The sequence below is a fragment of the Cupressus sempervirens genome, chromosome 4 (genome assembly GCF_028749045.1).
Source record: "Cupressus sempervirens isolate cs-2001-9-10 chromosome 4, ASM2874904v1, whole genome shotgun sequence".
NCBI classification, from domain to species: Eukaryota; Viridiplantae; Streptophyta; class Pinopsida; order Cupressales; family Cupressaceae; genus Cupressus; species Cupressus sempervirens.
This window is the reverse complement of record NC_143121.1, coordinates 74,031,737-74,048,125: the sequence shown is the minus strand read 5'-3', so window position 1 is coordinate 74,048,125 and position 16,389 is coordinate 74,031,737. Positions and strand designations below refer to the sequence as shown.

General features: G+C 33.9%; 1 protein-coding gene across 1 annotated transcript; it reads right to left on the bottom strand.

The window, feature by feature from the left end:
• Positions 1 to 4,259: 4,259 nt before the first annotated feature.
• On the bottom strand, positions 4,260 to 8,305 carry LOC149560007 (receptor-like protein 7). Its single transcript, XM_089827539.1, has 3 exons — positions 8,110 to 8,305; positions 7,541 to 7,981; positions 4,260 to 4,282 (listed from the first exon to the last, which is right to left on the bottom strand). Exons 1-3 carry the CDS (start codon positions 8,303 to 8,305, stop codon positions 4,260 to 4,262), a joined length of 660 nt encoding a protein of 219 aa, XP_089683665.1.
• Between the last annotated feature and the right edge of the window lie 8,084 nt (positions 8,306 to 16,389).

The following is a 16,389-nucleotide window of genomic DNA, read 5'->3' as shown; positions in this document are numbered from 1 at the left end:
ACATAAAGGTCATGCGACAAAGCACTATGGTGATTGGTTGTAATGAGAATAGGCAGATATACATCTCATGCAAATTTCGGATGCTCTGATGACAAAAAAATAGTCATATTTAAGAGGTCATAAATCCCAATCTGACCATTGGATCTAGCTGCATTTTAGATATTTCTTGGAAAACCTAGTTCTCTAAATCTTCACTAAAGCTTTTTGTCATATTACATGTGGATCAAAAGTTACAGGTTCTTGACTACACCACTATCGGATCAGAAATAACAGTCATGAATTACAAATGGAAGAAAATAGTCATATTTCGAGGGCCATATTTCTCAATCTGATCATTGGATAATGCTGCATTTAAGATATTTTTTGGAAAACCCTGTTATCTAAATCTTATCCAAATATTTTTATGAGATTTAGTATGGATCAAAAGTTATAGGTCTCTGTTTACACCTCTATCGGATCAGCAATTAACAATTACAGAATGCAAACAACCAGATTGGGTCTCAGTGCAGAGGCCATAACTTCCAATAAAACTGTTGGATTTGGCTCAATTTTAGATACCTTCCTAAGAAGCAAGTTATGCATGATCTGACCAAATATTTTTTTAAACGCATTCCTAGTTAATAAGTTACGACTGATTGAGTGGGACACTGTCAATGGTAGTTATAAAACCATGACAGAACATCATCACCAGCAAGTGCCACCTGTCAGCATGAGTATGTCATAGGGGCCACGAATTTGCAAAGATATAAAATTGAATATTATATCCAAGGAAATGTAATCCAAAGATGAAAAATCATTAATTGACACCTGTCAATTAGTTATGTACACTTGTCCAAAGCAGATACAGTCACATGAAGATGTTAGAACTTTGGTTAATAATCTTTAGAGACTCTCACATAGGGAAATATTGTAAAACTGAAAGGTCACTGAAATAACTTTGAAAAGGATTATTATTAATGAGAATAAACTTTAATAAATTTTATGAAAGTAAGCTGATGAGGGAAAATGAAAAACTTCCTGGGAATGTGTAAAGAAACAGTTGGCAAGAAGCAGTTACAGGAACTGAAAGTGGGATTCATGCAGAATTCTATTTAATTGAGAAGACAAGATATAGAGGGGGTTCTAGTTTTCAGAGTTTTGGCTGGGAGACTTTGGGCTACAGCAAAACAGAGGCTGTGAATACAGTGATAGGAGGGAAGATTGGATTTCTTTGAGACTTTGTGCTACAGAAGGTCCCATTCTTTTTCCTGTTCGATTCTGACTTCTTCCAGATTGCAGACTTTGAGCTTCAGGAAGGGAGGAGATCTTGCAAAATCATTTTTTTTATTTCCTTGGGAGACAGGGAGAGGTAGAGCATGGGCAGATTTTTCTATTTCTAAACTGTGTGTCTAAGATAGTGAAAAGGTTTTGGTGATTGATGTAATATTGTGAAAGAAGTTTCTGTTTTTCTTTAAATAATGGTCTGATTGTAATGTGTAAAGGAGTCCTTGTGTTCTTTTACAGTCAGGGAAGGGAGGCTAAAGGTTAAACATATTATACTTTGTTGATAATGTATTTTTTCTTCCACTAAATTCGGACTTTGAGTCATTTCCAATTTTTCCTGAAATTACAATTTGTTGTCATTGTTTCTTTATTATGTTGACGTTCCAAACATCTTTCAGAGCTCTGATTTTAATTCTCTCAAGAGAGCGAAGGTTAGGTATTCATTTGCATTATGTGATATAGTGTACAACAAATTAACTTTGTGTAATCTATTGTATTTTGTTTCCTTTATTTTCAATTCTTAGGTTTTGCGTCTACTCTGTGTTTACGGATAGATGCTTGGTATCCTTTCGTGCTTTTCGGTTAAAAGTAACTATAATTAATTCATTATAAATCTTACATGGGGAGCTGTACCCAATAAAATTTAGAGGAAGGTTATTGATCTAATAATAACCTATCCAACTGTTGGTGCTAATTTGTCCTTTCATTTGGGCATTTGGGGTCAGATTTGCATGCATTTTCTCGAAGGACAATCTGTTCACTAACACAACCTTAAGATGTCTAGAAGCTTTTTGTAACAATTTCTTATGATCAAAAATATTACTACCAAACTCATGCTCTATATCTTTGATGAGCTCATCTTTTAATTTTTGATCTTGGTAGTTCCACCTTTTAAGAAAAAATGCAAAATTGTTAGATATAGCTAGTATAAGAAAAGACCCGAATGAAAGGAAAAATGTTGCACCAATTAATGATATAAAAAAAAAATAGTGGGATAAAATTAGTTCAGTTGTGATGTTCTACCTTTTACATATGGTGGGCCTAAATCTTCGCAGCATGAGGTCATCAAGCCTCCTATAAAATGTATTGTTTCCTGCAAAAAATGTCATGGGATAATTAATAGTAAGAACCATTAAAATGAATCATGCGAAGAATACTTTTCATAGTGAATAAAAAATACATAAAATGAGATACATTTCATCTTTTTAGTGATCTATTTCAGGGTTGGAGGATCAACTTGACCAAAATTGACCAAAAAAGAAGTTTGGAAAAAAAATTTAAATGTCTAAAACCAATCAAACTCTACCAGGGTTCTGTTGCTGATGTTCTAAAACTAAAAAATGTACTATGACTATATTAATCAGTATACCTTGAAAAAAATATAGTGCATAATACATATAACTTGCCATGACCTTCATTTTTTGTCATTCTTAATTGATGTTGTCACTGATCATACCCGGGATATTATGGAAAACAAATATTGCTAAAATAGATAGTGAAGCTGAAAGTGAGCACTCTAAAACTCTAATAGACAATAACAATGATGTGGGAAATCATTGAAAACTGAACATTGAATATGAAAGAAGACTCCCACTTTTGGTTCTCTATAGAAAAATTGGTTAGTATCTTCTACTGAAAGCATGAAATTGCAATGTACTGAATTACTGAACTAGAGAATTACTGGTATAGACAAAAGGTCATTGATAATTCAGATGATCCTACCAAACCCCTAATAAAAAGGAATTCTAGAATAATTAAACAACTTGCACAATATGACATACTAAAGAAGGTCATGAGGCATCACTCCACATCAAAAGCCCTTGCATTCACCACTTCCTATCATGTTTACATCTTGCAAGAAAATCCTTATTACAATATAAAAAATAATTATTTAAAGTACTTGGAATCTTAGGACATTTCAAAGGCATTGTTTCATTATCGTCAATCAACAATGATGTCTGCATAGCTCGCGTGCTAGAAATACGGGTAGCTCCAAGAAATGATAGTGAATTATCACCAATACATGCACTATGACCTGCATTTGGTGGCGTACCAGATGATGCATCTCCTACCACAAAAAAAAATAATACACTATGTGATGCACCCAAGATTAAAGTACATATTATCAACTCATAATTAACAGAAAACCAAATATAGAAAAACAAGGATTTACCAGCTAGACTTCCCCTTGTTGCTGACATTGCAGTCAGCAATCTCGTACGGGCATTCGTCAACCTCATAGGAGTCTCCTACACTAGATGACTTGAACAATACATTGTTTGCAAAGACATTCTGAAATAATAAAAGTAAGAGTTAAGAAGTTTTGAATCTTCAAAATAAAAAATTCCTTCTAACTTGTCAACTAAAAGATTATTTTACCAGTCGCAGTTGGAGCTCTACTACTACCGGCCTCATCGTGTTGTCCTTGACAAAGTTGTGGATCAGTTGCCAAAAATTCCTATATAACAAGAATTTAGTAGTTAAAGTTTCTTACAACTCTTTAAAAAAATTGCATCAATAAAGTATTTTTGAACATATTACATATTTTACTTCATAACATAAAAGACTATAAAATATAAATCTTTATTGTAGTTTTGTTATAACTAAATATTCATTGGAGCTTACTTCATGATGCTCTCAAATCTGACAGCCTCTTCATCATCTCCTTGGATTCCATATTTGCCTCATCCAAAATTTTCATTGCTTCTAAATTTATTTTTTTTTTTAAATTCTTCAACATTTTTATGAAATTGGGAGTTTTAGCAATATCCTCATCAGAAGGCGTAGCTAGTGGCTCAATACTTACTGATGTTGCTTTACCCTTATCCTGAACATCAAATTGTGAGATAAATATCAGTAAAACTATCATAAAAACTAAAAAATCATAAATAAAATAACGTAATAATATAACATTTTTCAACTATCTAATTTGTACAATTTCAAAAAGGTTTACCCTCACTGAAGAAGGGGTGGGAGTAGCATCCTGGTGACCTCTATCATCTGTCAGGTCCATATCGCCCTGTCACAAAGATTAAACATAAAAAATTCAGCTAACTGAAAGCAATAGACAGCAAAAAAAAACTTATTAACAAAATGGTAAATAGTACTTACAGCCCTCATGATAGCAACTTTGTTTGTATCTATGCAATTTAAATGGTAATCGATTAGCAGTTCTTCCCCTACACTTATTGATTTTATTGCACAAACAAAAACTTCATTCCCCTCATGCACCTCAAATATGCAATTGGGCTGCTTACTAGTTGAGGAAAGTCGCATACTATTTATAAAACCTACAATATTACCTATTTCTTTTGGTCTCCCATCAATGTACATAGAAAATCTTTTACTTTGATCATTTTCTTTTCGTTGTATATAATTAGCTGATACCCCATACCTACGCATACCTTTTTTATATCGAACAATTTGCATCCAATCATTGTAATTGTAACATGGACCGACATACTTGAACAATTCGACAACTTTTTTGTAACATACCTTAATCCCATCCATGGAAAATAGGCCCAAACCATGTAATGAGGATGGAGCAATGCGATATATCCTCTCATTAACACAAAAATCTATGTTAATTGGAGGTAGCTCATTGGGTACCCATTCTTTCTCAATGTGTGAGTACCGAAAGGGCACCTTGATGTCGCCTTTGGTCTCATCATCATAAGAACATGACCCCCCCATTAGCAAGGAAAAATTGCATGCATTTATTAATTTTTTTTCTATTCTTTTGACCTCTAGTTGATCTCCCTATTTTAGCCGTACTACATGTAGAGCTTTCATCTACCATTTCCTCATTTCCCTCGTTCAATGTAGATAGATCTAACAAGTACCTATTTGGTGGGTCCTGCAACCCATCAAATGGAAAGTGAAAGTGACAAATATAAAATGTAGTAAGTTGAAAGTGATTATACAATTATATTTCTATACGGACCTTCTTTGTCTATATATACATTATATGATTATATAATATGTCTATTTATAACATACGTGCTCAATGATAAAAAAGAAGAATATAAGAAAATTATGTCTATTTATTGACTTATACCTGTTGATCCATGTCACTGTGCACAATCCATGCCAAATGGATCAAATTTCTTGTAGTCAATTGACTCTTTGCAAAAAGGGTGGCAATTAGACACAATATAAACATTGTTAATTATAAATAACATATGTTGTAATCATTAGAAATGAACACAATAAATATGTAATCAAATTTTTTGAATATATTAATCATTTACCTTAAGTTAGCTAAAAATTAAATGATACACGTTTGCTACAAATAACTTAGAAGACAACATGAACAATAGGTAACATCGCCAACATGAACAAATTTCCCTTATATATGGAATGCAAGATCATCAACAGAAGGGGTGACGATGTACCTGTAGTCAATTGACTGCTTGCAAAAAGGGTCATAATCAGACACAACATAAACATTGGTAACTATAAATAACATATGTTGTAATCATTAGAAATGAACACAATAAATATATAATCAAATTTCTCACATATTTTAATCATTTATCTTAAGTTAGCTAAAAATTACATGATACGTGTATGCTACAAATAACTAAGAAGACAACATGAACAATATGCAACATCGTAAACATGAACAAATTTACCTTATATATGGAATGCAAGATCATCAACAGAAGGGGTGACGATGTTTGTAGTCATTGATTATCTTCTTCTTCTTCTTCTTCTTCATCATCATCATCGCCATCATCATTGCCATCATCGCTATCATCATTGCCATCATCACCATCATCATCGCCATCATCACCATCACCATCATCATCATCATCATCACCATCACCATCATCATCATCACCATCATCTTGATCTTCATCATCTGCTTCTTCATCATCTTCAATATCTTCTTCTTCCATAACATTATACTTTATCGGCCTTCCTCTTGGATCATGTCTAATAACAAATGACCAACCCTATTTATGTGGAACCTCTAAGTGAAACACTTTCTCACATTGGCTTCGAAGAACATAGGTATCATCTCCAACTGGCTCAAATGACCTTGTATTGATCATTGTAAATCCATTATCATGTTGAATAACTATTCTATCTAGATCATTTTGATTTAGTCATAACCTGCACCATTTGATGACGAATAGAACTACTTTGAAGGTATTAAATTCACACTCAATTATATCATCCAAGATGCCATAGTATTGATTTTTAGATTGTTGAGGATGTGTGTTGTTTCTAGATGATATATTGGTGACCTCAAAAACTGCAATTATCCCAAAAATCACAAGTTTTCTTTGTGTCATCCAACCTTTTTATGCAAAATTTGTGGCCATGATAGTACATAGCTTTGTGGTGCTTGACCTGTAATTTTTGAAGTGCGTGTAAATTATTTGCATCATGAGTTGATACGAAACATACATCGAGTTATGATCATTAATAAATTTTTACGTACCTCTCTACCTCTTAAACCCTTTACTAGATCAACTACCATCGGCATAACATTGGAATCTCCATTACGATGAGCTTCTGTAACCAATGAAGCAACACCTTCCCATGTTAATGAGCAACCATTTTTTTGACATCATTCAATCCATTCCATTGTCCCTTTCCTATGGTATTAATCCTCACAACATGTTGTTTGAAAGATTCAATACTTCGAGGAAGGTTAGATTTGAAAATTTGAAAGGAATTTTTCCTAACAACTTGTTTTTTGAAAGATCTAGAGACTCTAAACGAGCCATGTTTGCCAAGGATTTGGGAATTGAACCACATAGCTGATTATTTGAGAAGTTGAGAGAAATTAAACCTTGGAGGGCTCCCAATGCTAGAGGAATATTGCCTGAGAGGTTGTTATGTGAGAGATCTATGAACTTGCCTGCATAGATTATCTTCTCATATGTTTGAACCCTTCCTTTTATCCAAATTGTTACTTCATCCTCGAACTTTGTTTCATAAGGAGAGTCCAGATTTAAATTAGTGAAATAAGAGAAGGTAAGTCATTCATCAATAATTTGAGATTGATTGACCATAGCATATAGATTACTTAGATCTTGAGGGATACTTTCTGATAAGCAATTACTCGATAAATCTAGAATTTGGAGATTCTGCAACCTCATAAGTTGGGTTCGAATTTTACCTTCGAAATTATTAGAGATTAAGCTCAAAATTTTAAAATCTTTCAACTTTTCAATCCAAACAAGAATTTTACCTTCAAATTTATTATTTCCCAAATCAAATATTTTGAGACCTGTGCAATTTGAAAGGGATGGAGGAATATTACCTTGAAACCTATTGCCATTGAGATTTAGTGTATGAAGAGCTGTGAGATTTCCCAACTCCTCTGGAATCTCCCCTTCCAAATCATTGTGAGACAATTTTAAAACCACTAATTGAGAACACAACCTGATAGTTGTAGGGATCTTTCCCGTCAGCTTGCTATTTGACAAGTCCAAAATGCCCACTCTATCTGAATTTGTGCAAGTAGAACTTGGAATTTCTCTGGAGAGGTTATTTCCTGACAATGACAGAAAGATCAATGCCCAAATATCTGATGGAGGTCTAATGTTTGGAATCGAGCCGTTAAAAATATTATTTGATAGATCTAATAGGAATGAAACAAAATCCAAAGTAGGAAGTGTGCCATACAATCTATTCCCTTGCAAATCCACCGTAGAAAACCAATGGGATATCTGCCAGGGTAGAGAACCTTCCAAATTGTTATCTGAAAGAATGAGCATATCAAGATTAAGAAGATCCCACAATGACGAAGGAATATTTCCCACAATGTTACTACTTAAAAGATCTAGTTCCTTCAATTATATTGTTGGGACAAAAATGCAAGGAAAGCACCTTCTATATTGCAAGACCTCAATGCCAAGTACTCCAAATGGTCAAACTGTGGAATCCAACTTGCAAATATAGTAATAGATAACTGATTTTTAGAAAGGTCCAATCCTCGTAAGCGAGTCTGATTTTCAAGCATCTGAAATGAAATATTGCCTCTTAATCTATTGGAAGCAAGTGACAACACTTTGAAATTGGCCATCTTCAAAAGAGAATCTGGAATTGTTCCTGACAGCTAGTTATCGCCCAAATGCAGCTCACTTAATGTTGAAAGCTCACATAGAGAGGATGGAATCTGGCTAGTCAGATGATTATGGCTGAGTAACAATACTCTTAAACTTGCCAGCTTTGAATTGGAGTCTGGGATTCTTCCTGATAGCTAGTTGTTACTGAGGTCCAGATGTGCAAGGGATAAAAGGCTTTCAAAAGAGGATGGCATAGTTCCCTCCAAATTATTACGGGACAGATCCATGGTCTCAAGTTTTGAATAGTGTGCAGCAGAGTGGGGAAACTCTCCACTTAAATTGTAGCCAGAAAGAGATAGAGCAACAAGTGAGTTGGAATGGCCTAAAATGAAAGAAAGGTTTCCCTTCGAGTCATTATTACCACTAAGGTTAAGATTTCTCAATTTCAAATGGGGCATGAAATTGGAAGGGATGGAGCCATCTAGATTACTGTAGCTGAGATCAAGTGAAACCAATGAAGACCCATTCTCAATCCAAGAGGGTAGTTCGAAAGGGAATGAATTCCATGATAAATGTAGATGGGACAAAGAGGTTAGATTTTATAGATCTGGAATATTATCTGATAGCCCACAACTAGATAGTTGAATCTGGGTGAGATTGTGAAGACCGTTGAGGGCCTCACCCCAGTGCTCTGAGCCCATTGTCAAGTTCACTTCATTCATTCCCAAGAATTCAAGGCTTCTCAGACCTCTGGCCCATACATCAAACTTGTAACTCTTAAATTCCCAATTATCTGAAAGATCTAGATGACGCAAGCTTGACATATTTCCCAACACTAGAGGAACCTCAATGCCAAATCCAGCATTTGACAAGCTAAGAAATGAAAGCCTCTACAATTTTGAGAACTATGGAGGAATATAAATACCTTGAAAGTAATTCCAGCTGAAATCCAAGTGCTACAAATCAAACAGCGATGGATGAATTTCACCACTCAACTGATTGCTTAAATCAAGGGTAATCACATGCGATGTATGATAATCATAGCCAACACCCTCCCACTCACAAAAATTTAATCCATGCTAAGAGGATAACTGACTCGAGGAAAGATAAAGGCCACCCTTGAAATCTAATAAAGAACTTCTCTCATCTTCAATACATGTTGTTGAAATTGACATATTAAGTTATGGAGCTAGATTTGGTATTGTGATTGCAGTGTTGTGCTTCCACATTTCTAAAAATTACAGTGCAGATGTATGAAATTATATGCATAACTACTCCTATACTAGTTCATAACTCCTATATTGTGATTGTTTAACTCCATCACCCAAGAGGATGCCAAACAAGATTAAGTTTTACCAGAGATGTCAAAAAATTACATTCAAAAAAATCTAATTTATAGAAATAACTACAGCAGGTAAAGCACATTTGAAAGATAAAAATAGACAACTAATGTATATAAATCCCAGAATCATTATGATTCAAAATATTACTTGACTTATAATTAATAATTATGGAAGGTTTTTTTTCACTACACTCAAAATTCATTAACAGAATGGGTGAAGGTAAGGTAGGGATATACCAAACTCGCACTGTAACGTGGTTCCACATTTATAAGACACAACAAAATTTGGTTCCACATTTATATGACACTTTTGAAAAATTAAAAATATATAAGTAGTTCACCATAGTTTTTAACTCTCAAAATATTAAAGAAATGATATTCTATGATGCCAGTGTTTTTCCTAAATGCTAGACAAACTACATTAGAGATGTATAGTATTTCATATACTACTACTCAAGAGTTCTAATCATTTCAAATTGTAATAGAATAATTACTATATATTAAATGTACATTTATCTCACATGGCCTTTACCTTATTGTTCACTTGTTGTAATGCTTATTTATGGATCATGTACAAATGTGTTATGAGTTTTGGAAGATATTACCTTATCTCATAGACATCCTTGGTATCAAGACTAGCTTAGTTGTATATATGCAAAGCATATTTTCAACATTTTCATTTAAAAGGATACTTCTACATTTTCCATTATCTACTCACTAAAACACAAAACACTAATTCTGAGCCATAAGTTTCCATCAATAAAATACAGATGTATTGATAAGACACAGATCAATGCAAAAGCAAAGAAGAAAAGCTTGGTGAGATAAGGCCACATAATAGAAGGAAAGAAGTATAGGAGAAAATTGTTAAATAGGAACACTAAATTGCTCATGGAGAACATTAAAATAAATTCAATGAATTGAACTTCTATGATGCCCCCAATCCAGCCAGTCAATGCACAACTAGAAATTTTTTGCTAACACTATTTTGTAACCCTGCGAATAACATGCAATTAGCGAAAGCACCAAACTTCCATTAATTTCAAGCAGTCTCCATTTAATGTAGAAGAAAAGAAATCTCAAACCAGTTAGCATATTAGTTTCCTGATTTCCACCAATTCTGGAGGGCCTATAAGAAAATGAGAGGGAAATTCCCTTAGTGATGTAACATAAACAATTATTGTTCTTGGCTCTTAGTTGAAGAGGTTTTAGTACAAGGCTTGCACTCCCATACCAAGTAACAAAGATGATTGGTGTTCTTCACTACCAATTAAGAATATCCCAATCTAAGGTTTGTACTCTCATATCAAGTAACAAAAACAATTATGGTTCTTGGTTCTTATCAAAGAGGTTTTTCAACCTAGGTCACAGGCTTCCATACCAAGTAGCGAAAATAATTATTGTCCTTGGCACTCAACTAAAAAGGTTTCAGTTTAAAGATCTTGCTCCCATACAAACTAGAACAAAAACAATTATTGCTCTTAGCTTACAATTGAAGAAGCTCTAATCTAAGATTCATGCTCTCATATCAAATAATAAAAAATTATTATTATTCTTGATTATTTGTCCGAGAAATATTAATCTAGAACTCATACTCTTATATCCACTAACAAAAATATATCATTCTCAACTGTCAATCCAAAAAGTTTCACTCTAAGAATTCTACTTCCATATCAAATAACAAATATAATTATTGTGTTGCTCCCAATATAAAAAGTTGCAATCTAAAGCTCATGATCCTATATAAAATATTATTAAACAAGCTCAGATTTCTTCAATCCATAATAACTTCTCCACATACAGAATATTATTCATCAGTTTTACCAATAACCAAAGTAATTGGTAGACAAAAGGTCACAGGCTACAGATTCAAACCATTGGAGTGTCTAAAAGAAATTGCATTGTACAGCTGACACAAAACGTGAGCCAAATTGTTGCGTGAAGCTTAAAATAGTGAAATAGTTGAAGTCAATGAAGTCAATCATAATGTAGGTTCAAAAAATCTAAATGTTTTTGGTAGAACTTGCTCAGCACACTAAATTAAGATCTGAATTGTTAGTTTTTCAGCTCCCCAAAAGTAGGATGCCACAGCAAAAAAATTGCCTTGTTAGGATAGCGTAAATGAATATATCACCAAGCCACTTTCCACATAAAATCAAAGATTATCTTGGTTAATTTCTTTTTTCAATTCAATGGTCTCAATATAACTTCAATCTCTTTTCATAAGTACTATTGTTTTCAGCTGTTATATGGTACATAGTATTATAGTTGTTTGAAAGTTTTTATAATGCACATTCAAAGACCTTCTAACGGACAGTTTGATGGACCAAAAGTTCCACAAGATGGATTCAACACATGGTTTTAGAAGATCAGGATGCATTAAGCAGTCAGTACTGAAAAAATAGCACAAGATTAATGCATGGAGTGCTCAAACCACTAATTTTGGAGAAAATGCTGCCAATATGGAGTCCCCAAGTGCATTCTTATGAAACCCCTTATAGTATGGTTGAATTGACACCACATGGTGGAGAATGGAACACTTTCTATTGTTGAATATAGGAGGATAATAAATCATGTAAATCATGTACCAACTAACAACACATAAACAAGGGCTTGAATGCAGAAAAAGGCATGATCCAAGGCTTGATCATGCATGAGGAGTTGAGTGCCTGGAAGAGGGGATGAAGCCATTCATGGAGAATATGTGTGGAGTCTAGACAAGATAGAGGGCGAAAAAACTAGACTGTGGTAGTTACCACCAAAAAAATGAACCAACAAAAAATGATGCAAGTCACAGAGCGCCTATAGCCCATGTCGATCTTCCTTGCCATCTAGACACACAGTTGCGGCCAAAAGATTGATTGCAGCAAGAGTATCATAACTGAAAGTCCTATAGAAGGTCAAAATGCTCCCTTCCTCAATTGAATTTAAGTCATAGAATTCAAGAGTTTCCCATTCTTCACTACTGAGTGGTGATCGTTTGGAAAAATTACTCCCATCCTCATTTGAAGAATCCTTCTCTGATCTCTTTGAACACATGTATCTAACAATCAGTACTCCAAATGTATGCACATTTATGAGAAAACAATAGTTAAACATGAGAGTCCTATTAAGGGTTTGAAAGCTTGCAAGGCTTTTAATAACAAATTTCTATGTTCGGCCCTGGGTATATATGGGAAATAATCAGTGGTTAACCCTACACCTCAAACACAAGTATTTCATACGTAATTAGCCAGACAAAAATCTTATCAACTAAAATTTTATATATTACAAATCTACACAATGTCATGGTAAAGAAAACCATATAGCGCCAAACTCTTACCTGTTACAATGGTCCCTACACAATGTCGAGTCCTCTCTTCCGGAACCCACCCTTGAAAATCTATGCCCTCCTGCGAGAAAAATACTGGAAGTGAAGGAGTTGAAGTGGTGGGTCAAGGAAGGTCGACCATTGGCACATCAAGAAGCATTCCATCGATTGCCATACAATTCTATGCCTAAAATTATATGGCAATTGTGAACCATCAAAAGCTCGCCCTTATGTTCTATTCTCCGGACTCATAGCAACCCTTGTGCCAAATGAAATGTGTTATATTTTTGCCATTTTTTTTGGTTTTATGTTGCGGTGTGTGTCGCAATTGCAACAAAAATAATCTGTCGCAATTGTGACCAATACGAGCATGTTATAAAATAAAATAAAAATTTTCTTTATAACTTGACCAACCAACCCATTTAAAATACTTGGTCGCAATTTAGGGTAAAATGCACTAGTGAGTCTGCATTTCTGAATGGAATTCTAGAAGAAGAAGTCTTCATTGAACAACTTGAAGGATTTGTTGATCCAGACAATAGAGATATGGTATGTAAGTTGTAAAAAGCTTTGTATGGATTGAAACAAGCCCCTAGAGCTTGGTATGAAAGAATGCATACATATTTGGCAAAAATTGGTTTTGCAAGGACAAATGATAATGGAAATATGTACTTGAAGACTGAGTTTGACAAAGAGATTATATTAGTTGGGATATTTATTGGTAATATCTTATTTGGAGGAAAGGATGCATTGTGTAAGTCATTTGCAGATCAAATGAGACAAGAGTTTGAGATGTCTATGTTTGGAGAGGTCAATTTTATTTTATTTTGCCTTGCAAGCATATCAAACAAAGAAAGGTATCTATATTACACAATCAAAATATATCAAGGAGATATTGATTTTTTTTGGTATGGAAGACTCAAGACCAGTTGAAACACCTATGGCTACTAGACATAAACTTTCAAAAAATGACGATTCTACTGATGTGAATCAAACGTTGTATAGATAACTGATAGGAAAGTTGCAATATGTTGTTCATAGTAGAACAAATATTGCACTAGTAGTTGAGATTGTTGCTAGATTTTCTACAAATCATAAGGAAAATCACATGATGATAGTGAAAAGAATACTGAGATATCTAAAAGGCACAAAGGATTATGGATTGTACTACAAGAAGAATGAAAAATTTGAGTTGAAAGTGTATACTGATGCAAATTGGGATAGTGATGTTGATGACATAAAGAGTACAAATGGTGGTGCTTTCATTCTAGGAAAGAGACTAGTTTCATGGATGAGCAAGAAGAAAAATTGCATCTCCCAATCTACAACCAAAGTTGAATATGTAGTTATAGTAGTTAATTGTTCTAACATAGTGTGGATCAAGAAATTGTTGAAAAGAATGAAGAGATAATTGAACCTATTATTATATTCTGTGATAACACAAATGCTATAAACATATCTAAAAATCATTTGATGCATACTAGGAACAAGCATATTGCTATCAAGTATCATTACTTGAGAGTGTTGGTTCAAGAAAAAGAAGTGAGATTGGAGTATGTGAATACAAAGAAACACATTGTTGATATATTTACAAAAGCTTTATGTAAGGATGCACATGAATATCAAAGAGGAAGCTAATTGTTTTCATGTTCTAATATGATAGAGGGAGTCAACGTGCCTAGTTATGTTATAACTAGAGGTGTTGCATATTAGAGTTGCATGGATGAGAATCATAATGAAACTAAAAAGGGAGAATTGTTGGATATTGAGAACATAAAGCATTGATTGAAGCAAAGTAAATGTTTTTGGATTGCATGGTAATAAGAGGTGATTCCATCAATGCCAAAGAGGGAGATTGTTAAAAATGAAAATTGGAATAATTGTTATGTTGTCATTGATGTCAAACCTTATTGGTGAGATAGTTGTTACCTGAGTAGAGTTCCATATCAAGATGATTGATGAAGAGGATTTGAGAAGAAGAGATAACAAAAGGACCTAGTGAAAAGGTTGAGTTATGAGAAACTACAATGGGCACTTGATCAATTGGACTTTGATAAGATAATGCATTGTTTAATCATAACACTTAATGAAGGAGTTAGTTGTATTGAAGCCTAATAGAGATGATCATTGAAGGAACAAATACATAGGCTTAACTAAGCTTCAAAGAAGAAGATTAAGGAACTTAGAGTTGAAGCTAAGTTATGCTAGTGTCAACTGAGTAAGCAATAGAAGGCGGTAAAAATTAGTGTCAATCGAGCGCCAATAAAGACAAAATAAAATAAAAGTTGGACCGAGTGCCAATAAATGGACTGGGTAAAGTCTATGGAAGCCAAGTAAAGAAAGATAGTATTAACAAAGTAATCTAGTGATAACCAAGGCCAAGGAACATAGTTTTGGCTAAATATCAACATTTTATAGTTTGTGAAGGAATTGAGATTCTTGGAAGACATAGTTGAATTCTCAAAATATGGGAATTGTGTTGAAGATAAGGATTGATGATATGGAAGCTAATGCAAGGGAAACTATGTTTGAGAATTTCTATACATGGATTCAAAGAGGAGTTTGGAGAAGTTTCTAGAGGGTGAAGGAGGAAACAAAAATATGAAAGGATTTCATGAATCTGACCTAACCCTAAGATCAATGGTGGTTGACTTAAAAATCATTTGTAAATCCTTTAATTAAGGTGACATTCTAATGGAATATTATCAAGTCCTCTAACAAGGCCACTCCTAATAGGGTGATTAAATCCTTTAACAAGGTCACACCTAACAATGTGTATTGTAACCTTTAACTAGGTTGGCTCCTAATAGAGCTCACTTCAAAAGAGTGAAAAATTGGTGATATGTTACTGGTGGCTTTTCCCAAATTGGGTTTCCACGTTAAATCCTATTGTCTTACTTGTGTGGCTGTTATTTGAGATGTTTTATCATTAATGTTTTACATTCTACAAGTTTGTTACTATTTTGACAATGGACTACAAGTTTTATGTTACTAATAAGTTCTTATCAAGACCGAGCTACTTAATGATTAGATCTAAGTTGTTTGAAGTTTTGAAAAGTTTAATTGGTACATCTAGACCTGAAGACAATTGATTCACCCCCACCCGCACGCCCCCCCTCCCCCCCCCCCCCTCTCTCTCAATTATTCTAAATCATTTTAACAAAGAAAACCTTGGTGATCAAATCCACCTCTGTAAAGTTGGGGGGGGTGGGGGGGAGAGTCGGGGAAGGATGTAAGTATCCTTTGATGTTTAACCTTTTAAGAAGCAGGACCAATGATGTTTGTTGAATTGGACTCAAGATATGATTATTTAAAACCAAATGGATGATGTGAAATCTCTTTCTTGATTTTTATAATATTGGTCTTGAAAAGGTTTTTTCAACTTCATAGGATGTTGATGGAGAAAAAGGGTGCTCAAATTTTCTCTCTAATTTTGTAAATTTCTAGTG